At 38.9% G+C, this 27,222-nt stretch overlaps 1 protein-coding gene across 7 annotated transcripts in view; it reads right to left on the reverse strand.

Annotated features, from left to right (window-relative positions):
• Nucleotides 1-27,222, reverse strand: part of AIG1 (androgen induced 1) — a 121,906-nt gene that overhangs the window by 68,841 nt on the left and 25,843 nt on the right. For 4 of the 7 annotated variants that reach the window (XR_010429208.1, XM_064649293.1, XM_064649289.1 and 1 more), the window contains exons 2-3: nt 16,042-16,197; nt 9,320-9,421 (exon numbers count right to left, since the gene is read on the reverse strand). Coding sequence is in view for 5 of the 7 variants with exons in the window: in XM_064649293.1 (XP_064505363.1) it covers nt 9,320-9,421; nt 16,042-16,197 (258 nt within the window). In the remaining 2 variants the exon portion in view is untranslated. Of the gene's footprint in view, nt 1-9,319; nt 9,422-16,041; nt 16,198-16,468; nt 16,590-27,222 lie in introns of those variants that run through there. The other 3 variants (XM_064649292.1, XR_010429209.1, XM_064649290.1) reach the window with 3 other exon arrangements.

The following is a 27,222-nucleotide window of genomic DNA, read 5'->3' on the forward strand; positions in this document are numbered from 1 at the left end:
AAAAATGTACATTGATTTTACTTATTTGTATCTATGTGGGAAAGTAAAAAATATGGGGATTGAACTGAACAGCAGGGCAGATGTCAGGTTATGTCAAAGCTTACAGCCCACCATGAGCAAAAGTAGGTCCCAAGGTTGTCCCCAAATCCTTGATTTCTGCTATCAGCATGTATAAAACATTACTGCTGTGGCACTACTTCAACATATTAATCATTTGAATATGAAATGACTTCTGTAGAAATGATGTCTGTTTCCAAATACAAAGACACATAAAAGACAGCAATTAACAAAGAAAAAAGTTAGTTCTAAAAAGCAGTAATTTTTACACAAACAATGTCAAAATATTTCCTTGTATTAGTTCTCCTGAAGCAATAATGATCTCAGGATACAGGCAAAAGCAGTAATTTTTATTTCACCAACTTCAAGGGCTGGAAAAAGCATATAAGCTTTTGGGCTCAGACTCCCTTCACCACGTCTGCTGATTCTTCCGGTATTGGGTCCATGTGAAATAACGCACTTTCCAACAATGATAAATAGGTAAAAATCTGGTCACTGAGCTAGTACATATGCCTTCAATTGAAGGAAAAGCTGTCTGCCAAGCTTCAACCAAGTAGATCATAGGTCTGTGAAAAAAAGAATCTAAAAGGACGGAATCCAGTTGCTATAGCGGCACATTAAACAAATAAATGAGATACCATGGAATGCTGCAAAATATTTGTGGTCTGATTAAGTCATATTTGCCACGTGTGAACACTAACAGCACAGTTTAGTAAGGTGGGTACAATATAGTATAGTCCCACTTCTATTGTATGTAAAGTCAAATTCTTATCTGAGTATTAATGGTAACCAGTGTGTCCAAGGATACGTAATACGGCATTTTACTGTAATCATAAAGCAAAGCAAAGTCCCTTAAATACATAAAATTAGACAATAAATACTTATTAAACTACTATACTTTCAAAGAGATATTTGCATTGTACCCTGTGTTTGCATGAGCTGCTAAAGGGACAAAGCTCTCTGTGGTGATCACCTCCAGGATGACTTGCATATGGAGTGTTCAGAGTACACAACTTGTAGCTGGCAGCTGACTCACTAAATTTTCTTCAACATAAGCAACCCTCCTCCAATACTTATTTTTTTCCAGTGAAATGTTCTGTTTTCTTTATAAAAGACACTGCTTGAATATACTCATTATTAATCATAATAATAAATCCTTTAACGTTAGACTCTACTATCTGCCTATGTTCTCTGGAAAAAAAACAGAGAAGAAAACAGAAATTTACTATGTCAAGACAAAACAAGTGTCTGATTTTAACTGAGAAGAGCACAGATTTTTATCAAAAATGCATACCACTTATGAATATATTTTGGACATATTTAAAAGTTGAACATTTATTTACATTTGTAACCTGTAAATCATATATCTGATAAATCAAGCAGTTGCACCAGAGAAATGCTTACAGCTTAAGCATTACAAAACAGTTGTGCACAGCTCCAGCAGTGATTACGGCAAGCAATATAAGCTGCACAAATGTTAAAACAAAACCAGCATTCCTAATATTGTCAAAATTACAGAACGAAACAAACGCATTTCCATCCCACACCACTGCTGGTTTAACAAACAGACCTAGCGGTCCACAGCCAAACTCTGCTTCTAGGAAACATGCTCAGTATGTACTCCACACCCAGAGTAAGGCAGAAAATCTAAGTATCCCTTCATGTGTTCTTTTGGAGCTTTTCTTTAGTTATTTGCTTTGTGCCCATAATAATCGCCTTAACAAACATTTGTATGAGTGACTTCAGCTGAAAATCTGGCTCTAAGCTTTTATTACCAGTATTATTACTATCGGCATAATTATGACTTCCAGGGTTACACCTAGTTTTGGCTGTTTAAGTGGGGCAGTTTGAAACACAGACAGTACATCTCCTTACCTCTGGTACTTCCTGCACACCTGCAACCTTTAGCAAACCACATCTGTTCTAATATGCAATGCAACTCACACTTCACAGCTGATATGAAAAAATGTGGGCTTTCACCAACAGCAGGACTGAAGCTGTGAGAGTCAAACAGATGGTCAAGATAACGTACAGCATTGTCAGATAAAAGTATAGACAGCAATGCAAAGATATCAACATCATTTTACTGGTATCACACAGATATGTTTTATATGAACACAGGCCTCATACTACTCCATGGTTGCAGGTGGTTTTCATCCTAAACTTCTTCCAAGGTTTTGAAGCTCCTGGAATGTCACTGTGCAAATACTACTTCATCTGACCCATAAACTACATCCAACAGCAACAGAAGCAATTCTCCTCCTCTCACAGAGGCATCCATAAGCCACCTCCTTGCTCTCAATTCCTCTAACTAATACATCTGAGGGAAGTCTTCCCAGTGAAACAATGGAAGAAAACACATTCATCTTTTTTACTGTTTATTTCCTTGCTACTCCTTTCCTCCTCCTCCTCCCTCAGGTCCTCTTTAGAATTTTGAGTGTCTTCCAGCTTGTCTACATTATTCTGTGGCTCTTTTTTTTATTCACTTGCCTCATCTGTTTTGGTTTTTTCTTTCTTTTTTTTTTTTTTTTTTTTTTAGGTAGGAGTTGGAATAGCATCAGCTGATTTTTTGATTCATCTCTTTCCTCCCGCCTGTCTTTTCTTCTCATTCAACTATCTTTCCCTAACCTCCCTTTTTATGCTCTCTCACTGATTCTCTCCCCTACTCTCCTCCTTTGGTAGTAACTCCCACAACTTGATGTTGACACTAGATGCTCTCATCCTCTGTGCTTACAGACATAGTTATGTGATATTGTCAACAGAAGGTGGGTAAACTTCTGAAAGAGACCTCATCTGGGGATTTCAGCTCTCAGGCTTTTAATTTGCAATGCTCACACCTAGAATACGGCTCACATGTTTAGCTGTTATTAAATATTCAAAAAAGTTTTAGAAAAGCTTCCTCATTACTAAGGGTTGGGGTCATTTACACCAGGAGGAGTCTCTGTGTGCGTTTTCTACAGATGACTGGAAAAAGCAAGTAATCAGAAACATTCAGCATCTGTGTTCAGTTATAAAACTGTCTTCACCTTACCTTGATGAGTGTCCTCTGGCAGATATGCAACACAGTTAAGGCCAGCCTCCTACTTCAGAAAAACTACTGTGCTGTTATTGTGTTAGGTAAAGGGGTTTTCCTAATGCTCCTAGAGGATGCCACTCAGATAATTTGGACTTCTTCATCCTATCAGCCTCTCTCAATTTTCAGGTGCTACGCTATCACAGGTTTTGACATACCACTAATTTCCAAGCCCTTCACATAAGTAACAGAAGATCAAAAAAATCTTTTAAGCTGCTGCTGTTTTTCTCCCCAGTACAGGGAGATAATTGATACCACTGTATTTACGCTCCAGTGGTGGAACTGGCAGATAATGAGGAAAGATAGCAGATGGAGCCATGTAACTGCAGCATGAACATGCAAGAAGTGTACAAATCCAACAACATTATTTTCACGGGTTTTGCAAATATCCTGAGTCCCCAGGCAACCAGCTTCAATTGCTACTCTTTCCATCAGATAGATGTTTAAATAATAGCCATCTAGGTGTGGGTATTCTGTTGGATATTAAATTAAAAATTTTTCCTGATTTTTATCAGAAAACTTTGCAAGTTATGTAACAAGCAGAAACTCCTTTCTGGAGCACTGAAAACTTTATTCACACCTAACATATGAAAATATTGTAGGTAAATTAAGAAGAGCAGTTGACTTGGAATATCCCTGAAAGCCTTAAATTGGATTTAGAAACAAATCTCAGAAAAATATAAGTATCTTCTAGTCATAAGCATAAGGCATTACGAAGGCATAAAGAGAGCGCATACATGGGATGTTGCTATGTTAGGAAGCATCCCCAAGAAGTATAATGCACTGTTTCAAATTACTCATTTCTGAAAAGGATTATTAGGTTAACATGCTAGATGGAAACACTGATGAAAGAAAGGACATCTCCTTGTTTGTACATCAGAGCAAGCACTGTGCAGCAGCTGACCTGCAAATGATGAAGAGATGGGTTTGTCAAAAAACTCACCAGTGTTGGACCTTTCAATCTCTGTATGTCAGGTTACTATGAGTTTTGATTTTTGCATGACTTTTCTATTTTTCCACTTGTCGAATCATCAAGGAAAAAAGATTTACACTAGAAAAAAAGCTTTCATAAAATCACAGAATGATTTGGTTTGGAAGGGACTTAAAGATCATCTAGTTCCAACCACCCTGCCCTGGGCAGGAACACCTTCCACTAGACCAGATTTCTCAGAGCCCCATCCAACCTGGTCTTAAATGCTTCAAGGGATGAGGCATCCACAGCTGCTCTGGGAAACCTGTTCCAGTGCCTTAACCACCTTCACAGGAAAGAATTTCTTCCTAATACCTAATCTAAACCTACTCTCTTCTCAGTTTGAAGCCATTCCCCCTTGTCCTATCACTACATCTCCTTGTAAAAAGTATCTCTCCATCTGTCTTGGGGGACCTCTTCAAGTACTGAAAGGTTGCAATAAAGTCACCCTGGAGCCTTCACTTCTCCAGGTTGAACAATGCCAATTTTCTCATCCTTTCTTCATAGGAGAGGTGTTCCATCCCTCCAATCATCTTCATGGCTCTACTCTGGATTCACTCCAACAGGGTTATGTCCTTTCCATCAGTAAAACAAACAGACACACACAAGCCAAGGCCACCAAACTGAAGATAAGGCTGCTAGGAAAAACAGCTGGAGAGGTGGTCAGCAGGACTCTGTACCACTCTCTGGTGCACTCAACTTTTCAGCAATAAGAAAAGAGAGATAACTTGTGAAATAAGTAGAGATATATCACTTGGACAGGCTCCTTCCTCTCCATAACTTGTCTTTTTCTGCTATTTGTCCCAGCTTTTGTGCATTCTCCTGAACACAAGGACAGAGGGTAAGTCTTTCTAGAAATGTCTTTTTTTCCCATTTCCCAAAAGCAGCATTAAAAAATAACAAGAGGACAAAACTGGAAGAGCTCATATAGACTGCAGTGGCACAGAAGTAATGAAATAATCATTTCTCCAACTCCACAGATGCAGAGCATATTCTTCTTCCCCTCTTCCTGACCTCTCCTCTAAAGTTCTCATATGAAGACAATACTTTGTGACCTCCAGAGCCACTTAAACCTCTCAGTAAGTAGTTTCTATCTCTGCATTTTGCTTTCTTCACCACAAACAAAAGATGATTCACATTTTTAAAACATATTTGAGACAGCGTCTGCAAAAAACAAAGAAGGACTCTTGCTGAAATGGTATGCTAACTTGGATAGATACCTCAGGGAGTCCTGCCATGTAATCTGGCTCAAAATCAGCAATGCTCAAGCTTAAATTAATTCAGACTACATATCTGTTTATGTGTGCATTGGTTAGAATAGGGGCAACCTCTACTTATATAGCCTGTGCTAATACTGAAGGGAATATAACTTACGGAAACAAATGTTATCAATGCATCAACCTGTCCAGTCCCAACACAAAAAGGTGCAAGGAAGGAGCTGATAAAAAGCCTATTACTATGACACATTAGTTTTAAACACTAAAGGTTAGCCTTTAATTAAAAATTCCTAATACTGATAAAGATCAGATAGACAGTCATCAGAAAATGGGAAAGACTATTTCCCATGGAAAATGCACCTGTTGAATTATGAGCTGATACGGATCCAAACTGCAGGACAGTCTCAAGAACACAAATGACATATTTGATGAAAGAGTTCAGTAATTTGGCAACTAAAATTGTAGCCCGCAAAGATGAATTCATCTGCATAACTAATAAATCCAGGAAGTGCATCTGACAGTTCAGAAACAGATCACAGCTGAGACACAGCCCTATTCTCCAACAGCTCTCTTTAGACAGGTAGTTATTTTGTCCGATAGAAGCTTAACTTGTGCGACTCAGATGTGCCGTTCACATAGTAAACAGAGATGAAATCCTTTCTTCACTGAAGAAATCAACAGCAACCCTGTCACTGATTTCCCTGGTCCTTTCTCAAGTCATAGTGATACCACTGGTTATGGATGAAGCAACTGACTGAGATGACGAAAATATCAGTTTTATGGCACAGTACAACTCTGTTAGTGATACCTTTCACAGGTGTATGAATCTACATGTATGAAGAACTATTTGGTACCACAAGGCACCACTTACTGTACAAATTTCCCCATACACAGGAATTATATTGGTAACTATTACAGTGTGTATATATAGATAGATATATAAAATGGAAACAGAGTTCTTGACACCATACGCAATTTTATGTTTGTGGCTTTTTATTTCGTGCACAATGATTAGCCTCTCCTCTGTTTCTATGAAACTTTATAAAAAATATTAAGATTTAATCGGCAATAGGACCACATAGTTCCAAGGCTCATTTCATTTGTGTTTTCCATCTCTATAGGGGATTTTTTTCTATAATTAGGATTTATTTTTTTTATGTTGAAAAAGTATTGCTATGAAGGAGTGATATCTCAGTATTAACAAGACAGCACTAAGTATTCAAGAAAACAGAATTTCAAGTATAGATGGTGTTGTAACTGTAGAGAAGGGATGGGAAAGGAGGAGAAGAAAAAGAGAACTAATTATTATAACCTAAAAAAGCAGCAGACACTGCTTGCCCAAACCACTTCTGCCTGGGCTAATGCAGCCTTTCAAACAGTTTCTGCATACAGCCTTCTTTATAGCCACCTTAAAATGCTTCTGAAGTATGAATACTCCCAAATATTCTAAAGTATGAACACTCTCAAATATTCTACTACTAATGGAAATATGATTGCTATTATTACAGCCAGATTTCATGACTTTTCACTCCTTTTCTATATATGGATTTTGAAGGCTGATGTTGACAATTGAGCAAGTTGTTACAGCTGGTCATAATACCTTTGCCAGAAACTTTCAAAAATATGACTTTTCAAGTAAAGTAGGAATCTTTTTACTGTGAAAAATGTATAGTTTTACATTTTCCGCTTTTCATGGCTTTTTTTGTGCTAAATACACTTTCTGGGGAAACTGTTGTGAAAAAACCTGGAAAGAGTATTCACAGGTTAAGTAACATTTGCAGTCAGATTCCTAAGAGCTGCACCAGGTACTGCAGGGGAAGCTCACACAAAAGTGGGATGTATCAGCAGTGCTACAGAGGCAAAACAACCCACCTCTCACTGACAGGTTTCACTCTGCCAAGGCTAATGAGTCTCTTGTGTGAATTTTGTTGTACAAGGTTGGGCTCCAGCACGGCCACCCTTGCATTCAGAAAAATTATCATTGAATGTGCACAGCTGATGTCAAAATGTGAAGAAACACATGAGGATAAATGTTTATTTCAGTATAAAAAACCAGCCAGGGATCCTGACTTTTCTAAACTGTATTCCCAGAGGTCCTACCCATTTCCCACGGGTGAAAATTTTATTCTCTAAAATTTGCCAATGTCAAAATTGTAACTACTAGTAAGTGAAGTGCTGGCATTCTCAAGGGAGTTTAATAACCTTTCATATTATTATGGGCAATGCATCAGAATTAATTAGTATGAAAGCTGATGAGGATAAAATGATAGGTAAAATATCAGAAAGAATGTGACTAAAATGTGGTGAAAAGCCCACAGCCATAAGCTTCCCCTGTGATTGAGCTAAAGGAACGCTTGGATAAATGGAGATTGATGCAGAAAACAATTCCATTACAAAAGTCTTTCAAAAATGCTTCCTACAATATTTCGAGTTGAAAAAAAGTCTAAGATGCTTGCATACAATACATTTCAGCAAACTCTATGATGTCCAAAAATCACAATTAAAAAAGCCTTCTTCATATATTCCAGTAAGTAAACATTTCTACAAAGCAATGTGAGCTTGAGTCGCCTCTCAGTTATGGCTGAGAGAGAAGACTTCCTGAATATATACAGCTGTTTGTTGCCAGCTGCTTCACACTATACAACAACATAAAACTGCTTCACAATTCATGAAAAATGTTACAGGTTAGGTACTTCCAGGATGTGGAATGTCACCTGGAAGAAATGTCATCAGACCTGCCACTGATCTGTTGTGGGGAAAAAAATCAAGATATGCATGGTTTGGCAGTGTTTGCAAGTGTTCAGCTTGTAACCTCAAAACTCAAGGGAGGACAGCCTGAACAAACACAGTGGGAGTCATCAGACTCTTTTCTCTGCTCTACACACATATAATATCATGCTGTTCCTTTTAAAACATCATAAAACAGTACAATATCTAGTAAAAGCTGATCCTCCTCCTGCAAGCAGCAACGCTTGTACTGTGCCTTTTACAAAAAAATTAGGGAACAGTAGTGCCATCTGCCCCACTCTGCAAAGGACCAATTTATCATGCCCAGCACTAGTGGACAAATCTTGATCTGCTGTGATGATACAAGACTCACACCCTTGATGAGCTCTGCTGTCATCTACTAATGAACAGCAGTGCCAAACGGTTTGCCATGCCTTGATATGGAGAACAAAGTAACAATGAAACATTTTGCACAGATGCAACTAGAGAAGGAAACACGACACTGCATAATGCTGCCTAAACAGCAGAAAGTACCTGATGGCAAAGTGTGGCCTTATCTTTCCCTCAGCATTTAAACATATAGTTGAGAGAAAGAATGTCTGACTTGACATATCAGAGAGGGATTAAAAGGTCAGATTTCTTGTGAAGAAACTACCTTTATGATTACCAATGCAGCAATTTTGAAACTCTGCACTGTTGCACAGAATTTCACATTATTAAAAATATTCAGATACAGGTTCTGCTACAGAAGTTTAGTGTGCTTGAGAAATCAGTAATTATTTCAATTTTTTTTTCTGAAAACATACAAGTCCAAAAGCAGATTTTTTGAACAAACATTATAATAAAAACATTTCCATCATAAATTATATTTTGGTAGAATGCCAAAAAAATCTTTCAATTAAGTGTTTCTGTCATTTTAGAGCAAGATTTGTCTAAGTCAGAACTTCTGTTTTGTGGAAGTCTCTTTTGATTAAATTTCCTCATGACCAGGGTGGCATTTCTCTGAGAAAACTACCTTATCACAGAAAACAGCTGACCCCCACAACTAGCCTGCGATGTAAGACATGTAAGTTCAAATCTCCACTGTTCCAAGCTAATAAAGATTCAAATATGACTCAAGGAGTCAAGGAAGGAAAGATGTTACTCTTGTTTGCAAACCACGTTCTTTAATCATTTCTGAGGGCATTAGCTCTAAGTGTATGCAGAGTCATGCACGGGGAAATCAGAGTCTTGACTTTTCTTTATGCAAGAAAGTGTTCGCATTACTTTACTCACCATTCCATGATTTAGCCATGCTGGTATAAAATTATCAAGTAGCTTTGGGTAAACCAGTTCCCTGTCATAGATATAGATGCTCCAAAACATCGTCACGACAAACTAAGAAGAAAAAAAAAGACAAGACATTTTTAAATATATGCTTCTGAACAATTAGCTACACATTTATAGGTAGCAAAATGGGGCATTCAGCAAATGATTATGGATAGACATGGACATCATTGTTCTTTGACCAAATACTGCTCTAATCAACAGTGTGAATCTGTTTTACTCTTTGAATTCACAGAGGTTTTAACTTTTTTCTTTTTTTTTTCCTCCCCTTGACTTTCAACCTGGAAAAAAATCTCATGTTTTTACTTACATGCCTGCGGCCAAATTACAACTGAATACTACAGTTTAGTAGCAGATGGGGCACATAAATAATATTTCATCAATAACAGGATAGAAAACAAATGGAAAATCAGGTAAAATATCACTTGGAATTCATAGAACATATAAATATGAAACATTCACCCCTCAACAGAACCATACAAATTCATATTTGCACTTTTTTGTGCTAGCCATAGAAACAGCATTAAAAAAAAAATAACCCTTTTACTACTCTCCACACAATTCATGGACTGGGATCCACAGAAAATAATATCCTGCTCATTTGTCAGTATGAAATGTGGTTTGGTTCTTGTCAGAGACTATTTACCAGGATCTCAGAGAAAAACCATTATTTCCTCTAGACTGAGGACAGGACAGATGTCTCAGGTAAAGTTTGCACTAGGCTAAATTTTCTCCAAAGTGTGCACAAATTCTTTAAACATATCCTATGTCTGAAAGTCAAAGACAGTATAAACCCACAAAAATTTACAGAAATAATGGTTTTAGCTTACCTTAGCTGGGACAGGTAAGTAATTTTCTAACTAAAACACCATTGCTTTCTTACCTTGAATTTGAGCCATAGTTTTCTAGTAATAAAAAAGACATTGTTTATAGCAGTAAAACCCAATAACTGGACAAAGAGCTTTTCAATGGCTGTGTACAGGGGATCTCTACACAGTAATGATAAATCCAAGTTTAAAGTTTGAGAACCAACAGATAGGACTTTCATTGAGATCAGAAGGGAAGTATTCAGTTAAGTCCAAACTGATACGGCTCATGACCTTACAGCTAATTTAGGGGCTCAGTAAAAGAAAGTGAAAGAAACATGGGGTGAGCACAGCAAGGTCGGCGAAGTACTGGTGTGTGCAATAGTGCAGGCATAAGTTGTTTCCTATGCTTCTGACCTAGGAAAGTTAAAACTGAGGTTTGCAGTTAATCAATGGCATCTTGTTCTAACCACAGACATGCAGACTTCAGCCAGTCAGTTATGTGAATGACCTGAACCAGTACACTGGTTCAGTGTACGCTCAGTGTGCATACAGTACATACTTTCTTGGTTTCCAACACAGTTGTCCATCTGTTATGATAGCTATTGGTGCCTGCTCAGAATAAACTTGGGCTATTTGACTAGTGCACAGAGGCCAGAAAAAAAAATAGGTTATGATGGACAGTCCGAAAAATATTGCAAGTGTAAAGTACCCCACGAGAAATCTCTCTTCTGGGCCAGTCTTGGACTGGCAGAGCCTAGCTCTTTACGCACCTGCTGACACATAAGTGCCAAGATATGAATAGCTGAACAGCAGGAAAAATGGAAGCAAAGTATCCTCTTCTCTATAGGCTTCCTAGAAGTCATGCATTATCACAGTGGGTCTCTGAGAACCTGCTAAGACCAACTGGGACATAAAAACATCTCAGGCATATGAAGACCAAGACTGATAATGTTTTCCAAAGAAGTCCTACAGGAAGAAAAATCACCCAGAATTAGGTTGAACTTTATTACACTGAATACGACAAAGCTGGCATGCTTTGACCCATGATTTTTGTGTGGAGCAGAATAAAACAATAGAGGTAAACATAAGAAAAGAAGGAACATGCCATCTGTCCCTTAACCAAAGTCAGCCAATGGATGGAAAAGGATCAGCCTAGCTGGTTGCAACCATCTGGAACTACAGACGGCAAATGCTGCTTAGCAAAGCACTATCACAGGGCAGACATAAGGTAAAGGAAGTGCGCAAAACCCAATGTGTTACAGAACTAACCTGTCCCAGAGGATGACCTGACATGAGACCAATGCAACACCCTGGGGAAGATTCCTTCCAGTGTTTAAATGGTTCACCTTACCTTTCCTTACAATTAGTTCATCTGGATAAAATGAACTATAAAAATGAACTTTTTGGATAAAAAAAAGTATAATGAGGACTTGCTACATAGTTACTTTGGCTGCTTCTGAATTTGTTTACTTCGATTAATGAGCAACTGTTGGTCTGGTCCTTTTAAATAACCTTATACCATCCTTACATTTTGCTACTGGCAGACTTTCATTTGGGCTGGGCTTTGCTAAGATCACACATGATCATGCAGTGCCAGACTACGATTCAAGTGAGCTGCTTTTTTACACCATCTATGTAAGGCTCAAACAAAACTGCACCTCTTACACTCATGCTGCCTTCCTTGTGGCACAATTCATCACTCTTGTGGAGACAGCCACAGTACTACCCTCACATGCCAGGCTGAACAGGCTGCTCACATGCAGACAAATTTCAGGGAGCCAAACATTTTATTTTCTTTTGTTCCCATGGCAAAATGGCACAAATGTTAGCCTTCCACTTCCTCTTCAGACAAACTCAAGGCATGGAATTCAAGGAAGAGAACAGGCACTAGCAATTGCTTTTACACTTCTTTGCACAGGAGCCTCTTACGATTGCCAGCTTTCCAAAGACAGCAATTACTTTGTTAAACATAAGGTTAAGCAACATATAAGTCCTTCATTGGCTACTTAACCTATCTAGGGTCTGTAATGATTCTATTTGTCTCTAATGATTACCTATCTAGGGTCCTGGTCATTACAGACCAAATGGAACCTCAACTTTGCAAGTAGACCTTGGAAACCAAAACTATGGAATTACTCACTTATTACAGGCATCTGAAAGACTGCTAAACAAATACATAGCAGTAAAAATAAGGCTGAAAACAAAACACTGTCCTTTCACTTAAGGATATATTCCTTGAGTGTCTGTCCTCTGTCTCTGAAGCTTCAGAGGGCATGAGAAGAGCATGTGGCCCTGCCAAGGGAAAAACTTTAAAGGACAAGTTAGGAAACGGATGGTGATTCAAATGAGAAATCATGTGGCTTGGCAAAACACTACAAATGGAAGCAAAGAGAAAGTAAGAAAGTAAAGCCAATAAAAAGAATTGTATAATTAGCATTTTTACGTGAGTCCAATCAAGAAATGTTATGGAAACGAAGAGTGAACCCAATGGAACTTTATTTTCCTACACTTTGTATTTTTCTTTTTGGCTGGGCTGCACAGTTTGGTTCAGTCATTTCCTGGATGGCCTCATGACAAAGATAAAAACCCCTTATGACCTTGACACAATTTGTTCTAAATACACTTAAAGGTAAGCTTTCTGGCTATCCCTCAACACACTCGTGGTTAACAGTGAGAGTAAATATATTGTTGGTGAGCTTTTTTGAGGGTTAAAGGCATTACATCTAGAAGAAAAGTATTGGTGAAGGCAGAAGCCACAGTAAGCACAAATTGGCATGGCACTGGCTTTAGGTGGGATCTAGTGCTAGTAAGCAATATGCCAAATGGATTTGAAAGGAGTCAATGAAGGAAATCACAAGGAGTGAGAAATGAAAATCTGGGAAGACCCCTCTCGCAGAATAGACTTCAGGAGACAATTGCACCACCACTCACTGATGTTACCATCACAAATCACCTTGTCACAACAGATAAGGGTAAAATCCAGAACAGAGAGATTTTGGCATGGTTGAGTCAGTTCTGGAAACAAAAGTATGCTGTAGTCTAGTCAATTAATGGGGCAACTAGGAAACTGCAGCAAATGCCTAGACATCTTTTCTTGGCATAAGATCACAAATTAGCATTATTGATGACCTACAGAAGGGTGATCAGCTTTCCTTTTACCTGTATCAGTACAGAGAAACAGAAAATAAGAAAGTATGCCTGGCTTTCTCTCCTTTGTATCACAGGTTTATAAAAACATAAAAGTATGACATAAAAAATGAGGTAATTCTAGCCAGTAACTCAGACCCAAACAAAGCTATTAATGCTATACAATATAAAATGTCTGTGGTAGGGTTTGTAATTTTCTAGGCAGCAATCTCTCTTTTAATGTGCAATAATTTCAATTTTTGTTCTTCCACCTATTTCTATTAAACTGTCTTTAAAAACTAGAAATGCCTGTTTTATCTCTTCTTCCTCTTGTTTTATACGAATTACAAGAAACATATTGATAAAACCATATACAGTTTACACAAAATAGTAATTAACCACAGAAAGTTGGCAACCTAGTGATCTCTGTCAAACAAACAGAAAAAAGGAAGGGTAGTCTAAACCAGTGGTGTAGTCTCTGACTTTTAAGCATGTCTCACGTTTCTCTAGCAGTGTAAATTACTCCCAATATATATCTCCTTTACACGGATAAAGGGATGGCAAGTGTAAGTAATTATAGATGAGAACTGGTGAGGAACTTCTAAAATGCCTATGCAAGCAATTTTCTTTTGTGGATGATTCCCAATCTCTTAGGCATTTGAATTATACGCTTATAATGAACTAAAAAAGGGCTAGGAAGTGTTGCCCACAGACTTTTCATGGTACAAGGCTTTGATTTCTGATTTCATTCTCTTATGAGTCCTATTAAAAAGAGCAACAATAAGTAAACAGTAATCATTATGTCCTTAAAAGAGGTTCATGTTTATTTCTTAATGCTTCTGATCAAAATAGTAGGTTGGCAATTCAGCTTTATCTGAGCCTCTGAAGATATACAATGCATATCACAACACTGGAGAGATGTGATTTGCTGCACAGATTTTGCAAGATTTAATTTGTTTGCAAGATTTTATTTGTTGCAAAGCCACCCAAAGAGATTAATTACCCTTGGGCTGGTTCTTTTCCCTCCTCTGGAAGGTGGGAGGAGGTTGGTTGTCAGACTTCCCAGATGGTTTATATGTAATACTTTTTTAGGAAGTACTAAGAATGAAAAACTTTACTTTGTTACATTTCTTTTCACACTCCCTTGTTTGACTTGGGAGTGGAATCCCTTTTCTCATCTGTTTTTCAGAACAAGTCATCTCAAGGGCTTCAGTAAGCAGAAAATACAAGAAAAAATGTGGTGAATTGCTCTTGAAAAACTACAGTTAGTAGGCTTTAAAATATTCCTCAGTATTTGCACTATTCCCTAAACATGCCCCATGTAAAACACTAAGCAATAAAAATAATTTAGATGTTAAGGTAACTGACAAGTACTTAAGCATGACCACTGCTGTTACATTAGAACCCAACAAAGATTTTATTCACATCTGCCCAATTTTTATGTCTGAAGGTTCCCTTGTGTCACTACTGGGAACCACTGAGAAGCTCCATGTAGGTGGGTGAGCCTCAAGGAAAGGAGGTCTGCACTTCCTCCTAACAAGAATCTCCATCATAGCAAAATTTCACTGGGTTTTTTCTTACACATAAATAGATCTTCAGACAACAAAGTCAGTGTTAGATATTTGCTACTTTAAGGCCTTGAACTCTTCCTACCCCTAATCCCACCGAAGCAAAGCCCCTGGTGACCAGCAGTGCCTCGGGCACTGGGCAGGCTTTGGCACGTGAGTGGTGAGATCTCCCCTGTTGCTGGACAGATCAGGTTTCAGGAAGGAGCTGAGACTAGTCTTAAGTTATGAAGTACTGCTGTGAGAACACATGCAGGATCGCTCTTCAGGATCACTCTTGAGGAGAAAAGACAACGCAGAAAGAATCGTGTCTTGTAGAATATACCACCTAAGGAGTCTTTCTGCTGTGCCTTTTGCAACCGGACTTGTCTATCTCGTACTGGTCTTTTTAGCCCTTCCCAAATCTTCGTTCGCAAAGCCTAGCCATGACCGCCGTTTGTCTCCCAGTAGTCAGGAATAGAAATAACAATGAAAACAACCTTTTTAGGCTTGCTTTGTAAGAAGTAAAGTGAAATAATATGTGGTAATTAATTGCTCCCCTTCACCACAGAAAGGTCACATTTGGAAATGGAGAGCATCTGTCCAATGAGCATGGCCATACTATCTTCTGCATTTGTACATCCGTCTTTTACATACCTTCTGTATGGTTTTTTACATTACTGACAGAACCCTTTTTTCCTACACCAATTCTGTCAGTTCTGAATCCCCCATGGGTTTAACAGGGAGCAACCTGGACTTTTGCTTCCCTTCTTGCCCATGTCAAAATGGCTTACAGCCCAAACTCCCATCAGGTCATTATGGTGTAAAACATGCCACAGTCAGCACTTTCACTACTCCTGATGATGACATGTGGTGCAGAAAAAGTCTAAATTGAGTCTCAGGATGCTGCTGGGACTATACAGATTTGAAATTACTTGTACAATCAAGTTCTTATTATAATAGAATTTTTTTAATGACCCAAAGATTATTCCAGCAACACTGTGTTACTTCCTCACACTTGTGCTTCCTTACACTTGTGAAAAACAAGACAGTAGTAAAATCAACTCTATCACTTTACCCTTTCTGCATAGTCTTTTGCACAGAGGTGGGAAAGCCGTTCAGGCAGAAAACAATCAAAAGTAACATCATTCACCAGTTTGCAAAGACATGCATAGACTAACACTGTACTTACCACTCCAACTGGGAAAGCTAGAACAGCCATCATCCAGTCACGGAGGGAAATGAGTTTTCTCAGCTGCCTCTCTTGTTCTTGACTGTCATTTCCTCTAGTGAGAAGACTGGACAAGTCGGTCAAGACACAAATCCCAAAGAAGACAGCCTGGATAACCTGCATGGAAGGGAAACACACTCTTGAACACAGAGAATATCAGATCTTTGGCAGAGAGCAGGTTGGGCACAGGCAAGTATGAGGAATATTGCCACGGAATTGACATGGGGAGTGGGAATACATCAGTTCCTTAAATACGGGTAAAGTTAATTCACATAAAAGCCACGTGCGCTTCTAGACTCAAAGTCCTGCATGCATCTTGCTCCTCATCTGTGGGGGTAATCAATGTGAGTGGAAGGACCATTCCAGAGGTGGGACTTCCCACCCTCACCTCAGACATGTGCCACCCGCCGGGGACTGAACTGCAGCCACCCCTTCCTGCGTCACTCCATACAACTCATCCCCACAGTCACTGCATTTGCCTCTGAGGCGGAAAAAGTGAGGAATGCTCCCTGTAAAAAGAAAGGAAAGAAAAGAGATGAGCATTTCTTTCCCTTGTGAAAGGAGGTCTCACTTGGAGATTCTGCCTGCCCCAGACACTCCACTCAGAGGTGAAGGAGGTGCCTGAGACTTCCCAAGAGACATAGCACATGGCCTGAGCTTCAGTGAATCTATCTCTAGTTCCTCTCAGATAGTGAATGACAGAATGAGAAAGCTTCAGGAGTTATTCACTTTCCTTTCCTGATGGCAGACTGTTATTTACCTGCCTTTTCCTTTTTTTACATTTACGTATTTGTGTGCAATATCATAAGATTATGTGTGATATTAAATTGTTAGTTTAATCACCCGAACCCACTGAACCCACTGATTTAGTTCAAACTTGACTCAATCTTAGCTAGATCACTGCATTTTTCTTCCTTAATTAACTTAGTAAAATTTTAATAAGTAGGCTCAGGAATGCTCTTGCCTGAGGACCCACATATCCTTTCTAGTACAGTTCAGAGGAAGTGCACACAGCTTGTTTACTCCCCAAGCTGGAAGCCTGGGTCACAAACCACATGCATCAGGTAATCTCAGGTAAAAAATTTAACAAAACATGGGTTGGTTCCCAAATTACACAGTGATTAATCAAAAAACATAAATATATGCTTAAAATACATACTGCATGTTTTTCAAAGCAAGTATGGAGTACTAGTTTAGAAGTTTTATTTGTAAATCTAAGTGTTCCCGACTAGGAGAATCTGGTCAAGTAGCAGACCATCCTTAAGAAATAAGAATAGTACATTCCCAGATTCTGCAAAATAGAATTTATTATATGCATATATCTTTGCAGAATTTACACTATAATAAGGCAAGCAGGGGGATAGAAGAAAGAAATACCAAACAGATGTTGGCTACTGGAAAGAAATACAGAGATGCGTAATGATTGGATGGATTAAAGTACATTTCCTTCCTCAGCAATCCTTATATGACCCAAATACTTGTACACTCTGGCTGTAAAGCCATGAACGACAGACATTCAAGTGGCTCCCGGATCTTCTTGCAATTCTACTACCATTGCTCTCCTCTCTCCACGCTGTAGCTACATATAATTTGCTTGATAAATAGATGAACCAACATTACAAAACGTTCCCTGAAGCCATGAAACGTGACAGACTACTAGCGCTAGAGCTGTATATTGTGCTAGAAAAAGGTATTACTATTTCAAATGACTTCCTGGAAAAGTTACCATCTTCCACATAATTTCTGAAAAGCCTTTTAAATATAAGTTCTTGGAGCTACGTAAGAACTCCTAATGCACTTTTTCATATTATTTGTTTGAAAAAAGCACTTAGAAGAAAAAAATCTTCCCATACTCGGCCCTGTTTTCCACCAAACAGATGGCCTATTTGGAGAGCAGAAATAGAAGAATTAATTATGCATTTGCTTGACTTATGAGGAGATATGATACCATCTACTATTCACTCAAGAGTGTGAACGTCAAAGACGACAGAACTGGGAAAAAGAGTATACCTAACAGTAATGAGATCAATTTGAGTGTTAAAAAGTTTAGGCTGAGTACCAGGAAATATTTCCTAACAGTGAGGTCTGTCAGACCATGAAATGGTTTCTCAGAGGAAGTGGTGGAAGCCTCATGGCTTGAGTCACTCAAACCAATATTGGACAAAACACTCAATAATGTACTACAGAGAACAGTATTATGCTGGCAGGGCTGGATGAGTGACTAATGGATTGTTTGCAGCTCTAACTACAATTCCCTGAAATGGTCCCTCTCGAAAGAAACACAGACTCAAACAATCACACGCCCACTTTCCAAGGGAATTGAGATTGTACATCCACTAATCAATCACAAACTGAACAGCTTCTCTCCCCAGTATCCCGTTATGAACACAGAGCTTCAAGGGAAAATATAATGATATCATGGGGAATAACTGAAAACTCCTAAAGGGAAAGAAAGTATCCGAAGACTTCAGAGAGTAGATATGAAGTAAAGTATTCTACAAAAAAATTAATAAATGAAAATCCATATAGGAGAAAACTGCATCTTTATTGGGAACATTTAGAGACAATGACAAAATTGTACAGTGTTCAGGGAGGAACAGTTCCAGTTTCTTCATAAAAATAATGTACATACATTCACTCTAGTACTTCCTTTCCTTTCTAGAATGTGCAAGAAAACTCTTCTGACACCTTCCAAACATCTAGGATTAAAATGGGGACCTTCAGAACTACATGAGTCTCAGCAGCATTAACTAAGCAGTCGGAGTCTGTAACAATTTACATCCTTTGTAGGTCTGGCACAGGAAAAGCATAGCTTGCAGCTACTGATGGTTTATGGTATGAAATGAATTTTTAAAGTCCATGGTGTGAATGCTGCCCAACAGATGTGAAAAGTTCACAGCAAGGGAGTGAAAACTACCTCCAAACAATGTTCTCCAAGGTGCCCTGGTGTTACCTCAGATTTAGGATTACATTTTCAAAACAGGGGCCTTATTTTGAAAATCTGCAGGTGATGAACCTATACATGAAACATCCTCAAGTTGTTAAACAGCTGACTTGCTTTTCCCCTTGGAAATGTAAGCAAGAACAGCATTTCAGAGGAAATACCTTTCAATTTTTCCTCTAACTACAGCTCGAAGGAAAACTGCGATTTAGAAAATGACAAATTTGACAGAAAACAGACACACCTTACTTATACCACGTAACAGTGATAGAAGCAGAAACTTCTAAGCAGAGTATGCAAACCCAAGAAAATAAGTGAATAGGTATAAAATACTAACTTATTGCTGACCCCATTTTCTCCACCGAAGCCTACAGGTGCCACTGCCACTATAATTGATACTACAGTCCCTTTAAACTGATAATGTAATGTGACAATGTAATGACAATGGCCACTTAAAGATATGTTAGCAATAACTCAGAGCAGAGAAAACACTTGTTAAGTTGCTGCAGGAGAAAAAAAAGTTATGAACAGAAGATGAAACCAAGCAGCTCAGAAACCTTCTCAAACAGTGAGATCTATTCAGATTATAAATCAGAAAAGATAGTTCTCTACAAACGATCAGAATAAATTAATTTTACATGTCTGTTTACTACAAGAAAATAAAGACTTGTTTCAGCAGGACAGTTTTTTCACAAGGTGTTCACTGCAGGACTGCAGCTAATGACCTCCTCATACTCCCCCTAATTTGACTTTAGTCCGAGTCCAACAGAAAACCTATTTCCTCATAAACCTTTTTTCAGGGCATGGAGATTCCCTTCTCCCCCATGTCACGGGGCGCCACGGTGCAGACAAAATCTCTGCAAACTGAGGTCACACAAATTCTGTTACTACTCTTACCAAGACAGAAAACTCCCCATTAAATTCACTGAATCTAGGATTTCAGTGTCAATGGACTCATCCTCTTCCAAGTTCACTCTTATAATCAGAAGGACTCCTTAAAGCTCAGGGTAGAAGAACTGGAAAAGTCTCTGCAAGCACTACTACTTTTATAGGTAATTTTTCCTCTACCTACCTGTGAAAGTGAAAAATTCATTCTCCTCAAGTTGTCATTTTCGAGATTACCAGCACTTACTTCATGTACCCCTCTATGAAATAAGACATCAGTGTAGGCTGGCAAACAGATAGCGCTGACAGAATAAAACATGGGAGTGACGCTCATGAAATCCGCAAGAAATAACAAAAAAGCACTTAGTAACTTTCATATACTCCAAAATGCACATGAAGTGCATGCACGTGTGTGTGTGTGTGTGTCCACGTGTGTGTGTGTGTGTCCTCACGCACCTGTATAGGATACCTGTACAAGATACCTGTACCTCACTTACCAGGTAAGCTTCCACTGCTAAATATAAGATTGCATTTTAAAAAGGGACTTAGGAGTATGAAAACATAACCCATATTATAAGATGACCAATTCACAGAAGGGTGTCAGGGAGGCCTGACTGATCCTTGGGAGATGAGAGTGGCAGGGGGTAGTCAGAGCCCATTCCACCCCCAGCCAGAGCAGACCAGCCAGTGGCTGCCCCAGCCCTGGGGCAATCAGGGATCTCCCTGGGGACAGGCCACCAGCTCACAGGTGGGGGGCAGACATAACTTGAACCATCAAAACAACATTCAGGCTTAAGACAACATGTGGCTTTCCACAAGATGATGAAAGCTTAGCTTTACTGGCATGCAAAATCAAATTGCAGAAAGTTGTCATTTCTTACATATTTCAGATTTTACAATCTGCACATACAGAACATGGTCTGATTTTCCTCTTCAAACAATGGAAAATTATTTACAACCTCAAAGTATTTATTACTATTCATTGTCACTTGTGTTACTTTAGCTTTATTTCTCCAGCCTCTAGATATCGTTATTTGACGTACAAATGAACTATGTTTCAGCAATTAAGATAACTGTATTTTAAGAGACTCTGAAGTAATTTAAGTCAGGTTTTTTTGCACACTGTAAACACAACTGACTGGACTCTCTTTCGGGACTATGCTTGGTTTGGGTTGTTGTGTATTGGGCTGTACACAGGTGCGTGTGGAAACCCTGCACCCTGTCAGCTCATTTACCTGTAGTTGCAATTTACAGAGGAAGTCCAGGTTAGGGAGAGAATAGTAAGGTATTTTTGACAGAAAAGGCACTGTGCTTACAGATCAAAGCCATTAGGTTGTAGCTGCTTAGTAAATATGTTACTGTTCTCGACTGCACAGAGCTACCGATTCTTCTTGTCCATCACCATTCCATCATTACTCACACTGCGTTTATTTTTCTCGCTTCTCCTCACCTTGCTGCATCTTTGTTAGTTATAATAACAAGCAGAAGCTGGACAATACGTAATCAAGTGCTAAACCTTTGTATCAGAGAAGCTACAGACTTCAGATAAGAAAAAGACAAATCTTTGTGTCTATAGACAAATGAAAGAGAGGCATAAAGAAATAAACGCAAGAAGCAACAGCCCTTTAAGTACTAAAATACAAGCTAGTGTAATACCAACCACTAAACCTACAATTAACTGAAGTTGAAGTGCAAACACCATGAAACAGTACTGTGTGCTACTCTGAATCATTATTTCAGTATATGGAATAAGGAAGAAGACTCATATTTCAAAGTCCAGAGGTAAAAGAGCAGCATCAGCCTGGAAGATTCACTGATGTTGAGGCACGCAGTCAGACCGCATATCACATCTTCTTCCACACCAGCTGCAGTGCCATGGCCATTTTAGATTGCTTAGTTTGCTGAAGTAGGTTTCATCAACATCCCAGGCCACTTCAACACAGAAAAGGAACACAGCCCTGCCCCATCAAAAGCCAGTAGCCTGAGAAAACACATACATGACACAGAGGAGAAAAGTAAGGGACAAGGGAATGAAAACAGAATAAGCCAAAGGAATAGTTAATTTAAACACCATCTATTTTACTTTGAGTTGTTTACTGGTTAGGAATCTTGAAATAAATATTTCTCCTATTCCTCCTTTCTCTTACAATAATTAGAACTTGAACTACACAAGAAAAACATGACACTTATTTCTATCAAAAGAGCCATTAGAATCTCAGTAACTGGATAAAGGGACCACCTTATAAATATCTAGCACTGCCCTCATCCAAAACAATGACTCATGTCTCCCTTTACAGCCTTCAGTGGGGGGATGGCTCCTCTAACCAGGATGTTGCACATTAAGACTAGTCCTTAGTAGGAGATTTAATTTCATTTTCATGGTTTAGTCATATGATATGAATCAGCTTATAAAACATGCCTAATGCCTTACCATATGATGTAAATTCAGGGACTCCTTTAAATGTAATCCTTTACTTTGTACATAACCTCCTGCAGTCTTTTTCTTTGAAGCCCACCAGCGTTGTCCAAATGTAACCAAGGATGGGGTTTTAAACCAATGAGATTTTATAGATACACAAAAGAATAAAGTCTACTATGAAATTATTATGCATGAAAGAGAAAACTGTTTGAATCTTGGGTCTAGCTTTTATAGGTACTACGTTGTTTAGTTCCCACTACTTAAGCATTTACTATGAAGTTGTGGAACGGGGACCAAGCTGTGTAAGATAATGAGATCTTGTGTTTCCATGAAGAGAGATGCCTTTTAAAATTCTGCCTGTTGGAAAACAAAATGTGTTTTAATCTGGACAGACAGAAAAGCAACTTGATAGGCTCTTCCTTTCTCTCTCCATGGTCCCTCCACTTAACCCAGGAAAATCCCTTACTAAGTTACACTTAAGGGAGAGGGTAAGTCTCAGATCGTTCTGTCTTAGCATGATTCTTGACTGTCTCTTAATGGTTTCCAAAAATATGCAGCACAGTTCCCGAAGAGGTAATGTGGTTGTGCTAACATAGTTTTAAAAGCAGTTTTCTTAATATTTTTAGTACTTCTGTAAGGACAAATACTCCTTACTGCAGCAAACTAAGCTGAAATTTAGTACGCTGTCAAAAATATTTGGAAATGCTTTAATTTTTGATGGCAACAAAAGCATCTTTATTCTTTCTACATGGATAAAATACCCACAACAAAAAAAATTCCATAGTGGACAACTGAGAAATTAATTTTAAAGTGCTACTATATCTCAGCTGAGTTGCATAGATGACATTTCCAACATGATCTCAGCATGACAGAGTGTATGCCATCTGGCTCAGTGGGGCTAACAGCCTGGAATGCACCACCACGTATCGAATGAAGAGATGTAATGGACAAATACACAATATACTAAAGAAATATGAAGAAAAATTTGAGCAGATGCTGAGAAAGTGCCACATTTTCTCAAATCTTTTGCAATTATTTCAGCTGTGTCATTCCTCTCTAATGCCATGTCAATCTTCCTCTCAGATGTCTGTATATCTTACTTTAATCTTGGCTAAAACACTCCAAGAAGCACAAAGATCATTGTTGCAGTATTTAAGAAATTACTATTGTGTTTTTATCTTTATCTTGTTAATTGTTTGGACTAAACTCATTTTCTAATAATCCCCATCTTCTTCCTTACTTTCTTACATTGTGTATAGAAAAGCTGCCATTATACTACTTATTGTATCCTGCTTATAAGACAGTGTAATTTCATTAAATTTATATAATCCATTCAGCGAACATGTATAATACAGTTTATTCAGAACAGATTACAATTTTATTAGGTTATATATTAGGTTATATATTTTATGTTTTTCTTTGGTAAAGCTTAATCTTATTAGGATTATACACTGCACAGAAGGTTATGTCATTATTTTGGCTTAAATGGTAATTTTACACATTTCAGCATGATTGGTATAGTCTCTGCAGCAGTGCCCTTGCAGTCAAGGCAGGAATGGCAGCACTCTAGACAATGTTTCGGATAGCTAGCTAAGAAGCTAAGACTTGTTCTGCAGCTGTCTGTGCTAAAATGAGTTTTAGGATAGGGTTTCCCATGGCCAGAAAGTCCTAGCACTTCATAAGTTAATTACCCCAAAAAGGAAATTACATTTTATTAAGTACAAAACTCTATCAAAGAAGTGGTTTTCTTAAAACCTCAGAAACTTCTGCATTGCACCAACTTTTCCATGTTTAGAAATACAGTTTGAAAACCACTACAGGGAAGCAATTTTGACACAAATTTGAAAACTGAAGTTTTTTAGAGGGACTGGTTTTGCTTTTCATTTCTTCCCTTTTTGATGAATAAGGTAATAGCTGCCTTCTAAAACTGCTGAATTTAGAAAAGGCCATTACTAATGTATCTCAGCAACTTGGTGAGAGAGCTGGAAACGCAAATGAGAAAGGCACTACAATCCTCTGAGACACAGCAGCCTCAGTGCTACCCTACTATGGCGGTAGGAAATAAAAGGTTTTAAAGGTCTGTTTCCTGAGCAATGTGAAAGCAGTAATGAATGACTCCTCACACCAGTTCAGCAAGGCAGTCTATTAAGTGATATCATCACAGTTGGGCAATTCTCCTTCTCTCCAGGGAGGGTAAGAGAAGGAAACATTGAGAGCTTTATCCACTTCTTCATTCATCCAGCCTACCAACAACACACAAACCAAGTCAGTTGCAAACTCTCATTGTGAAAAACAGCTGAAGTCTCCGATCTTCAGCTTTTGCTTAAACTTTTCTTCCTTGGCTCACTGCTACAGCAGCTGAATATAATGTATGTTGGGCAGGTAAAGTATATTCATAAATAAGGTTATTACTAAGATAAGGATGTTCTGTAATTAGGATGCTGCTATTCAAGCTCCACTTGAAAAAAAGAGTGGACATAATTTTGTACCTTAATTATACAGCACGTGGTTGAATGAAAGGTGATCTAACATGTTGTACTGTCTTCATAAACATGACTATTCTTTATGCAACACTTCAAGTAAGACACTCTTATAAAGAGTTGCATTTTGGGAGAACCCCCCCCCCCCATTATCTTACATCTCTAAAAAAACCACGGGAAAACCTCTGATATAAGCTAACTACATTTAAATTAAATAATACAAGCGGGGGTTAAGCATTCACTAGGTGTGTGGCATTTCAACCACAGACGATAACACTTCCCTGCTTTCATTGTCTTTCTCATGAATCAATCTCAAAGGAAATTAAGGATTTGTTTCCTGATTGTTGCTAGTGAAAGCAAGGCAGGGAGAAATGAGCTGGCCAAGGCAGGAGGGGACTTACGGGATGAACTCAGGTGCCCTGATCCCTAGGCAGTTCTCTAGGCATCAGGGTGCTTCCCAAGCATCTACAGTCACTCTTACAGCAATAGCCATTTACGCCGCTTACCAGGAAAACACAGCACAAACCTTTTCATTCCCTCCAAATGCAGCCACACCACTGTTAGAATAAATCCAAATACTTCTGCTCTTACGCAGCTTACAGTGATCATAGTTTTCAAATACCCTGTTTGGTTTACTGTGTCTATCAAAGTTTTCTAATAGTTAGATACTGTAATTCTGACCAGAGCTGATATGTTTGTGCCAACTAACTAGAATTACCAAGGTCTTTAATACCTTTGGAGATCTAGTCCATTATACCATTCCCACCTTCCCTGTTCTTACATCATAGTTCATACAGTGAATATTGATTTTGAACAACACTACTACTGAAAACATATTTTTAATTTTTCCACTTGTTTTGCTCTATATAAGTTCAATAAGTAGCAATTTTAGTGAGGTGTACACTTGCTTCTCAGCATCCCTGTAGGACAGGGCATCAAGTGGAAGAAGCACAACCATCCCATCTGCTACTTGGAGACTGTCTTTGGAGAGAGTGCCCAAAAAAGAAAAGGGATGAAGCCCTATCTCGCCTTACATGCTCATGAATGCTGACACAGCTCAAATCTCTCTCACTCTTTCTTACTCTAACCAACTTTAACCATTCCTTGAATTTCCAAACTGATCTTTCAGACATTGCTGTTACTGTACTTCTGGTTTGCTTACCACTTTTCATTTTATTTGCAAAGAAGAAGGATATTAACGATAAGAAAGTTTAAATTTACATCCCCTTACATACTATGGAAGCCACTTTATGACCACTACCTGACATTACACTGGGTTCCAAACCCATCTGATTTAGATGTTCTCCATCAGGCTGTTGCATGCTGACTGACAAACAATAAATGTATTTTTTTTAATCAGTAAACACTACAAATTCAATCTTCTCAAGAGACAGGAGGTTCAAACAACATCTGTCGTAGCAGGCAAGAAAGTAGCAAAAAACTCCAGTCAAGAGACCTTTGCTGAAGTGTGGTACTGGTGACAGTGAGCACGCTATTTTGGATTCTCCATGGCAGGAAAAGCACTTTGCAGTGGCTTCTAGATGTGACAGCCCAGCATGAAAAAAACCCCATCTGTGGCTATCAGTGAACACAGCCTACTGGTCAGCCAGGCACGGCACATCAGGCAATCCCCAAATATCAACCAGCTTCTGCGAAACCTCTTGGTATTCCCAACACTAATGCCTCCATGGATCAGATGGGTGCGTGCACGCGCGCCCCAGAGGAACACAGTAGCTGTAATCGTAATGCAGCTGGGGACAAGGGCTGTGCCCCTGCACATGCTGGGCGTGCTGAGTCACCCATAGGAACTCCCTGGGCAGTCCCGGGAACTCCCCAGCTAGTTTCTGTTCAGATGAGATATTTGACTGATAGCTATAGAACCCGCCCCGGGCAGTCCCAGCTCCACCAGAGGTCTCAGGGATCTACAGAAGAACTCCCCAGGCAGTCCCAGCCCATGTTGTTAACAAGATAATCAACTGCCTGTCAGGGACTGTGGAGGCAGGGAGTTCCCAGCAGTCCTGGGAACAACGCAGGCAGGTCCTCCTTTGCACACAGGAAGTAAATGGTGAACCATTTATCTATTTAGATAACTGAAGAGGGCAATTTTTTGCACATAGGTGAGATGATTTTAACTAGAAACCATGCAGGAAAGCTGGAGAGTAAAGAATTCACCAAACCACAGTTTGAGGGGGTATCATCCAAATCAGCTAAAAATGCTGTTACAAGGATACTTTCAATGGAGACTCCTATCACCACCTGGTCAGAAAATGGCCTTACTGTCAAAATAGAGACAACAGTAACTCGAGAGTGTTAGTTAACACTTGAACCAATGCGTGTGTAACATGAACCAGAGGGGTCTCCTAAGAAAATGAGAGCCTACCACTGCGTAACCTGTCCACAATGAAATTCCAAGCAGA

The sequence above is a fragment of the Pseudopipra pipra genome, chromosome 3, assembly GCF_036250125.1.
Source record: "Pseudopipra pipra isolate bDixPip1 chromosome 3, bDixPip1.hap1, whole genome shotgun sequence".
Classification (NCBI taxonomy): domain Eukaryota; kingdom Metazoa; phylum Chordata; class Aves; order Passeriformes; family Pipridae; genus Pseudopipra; species Pseudopipra pipra.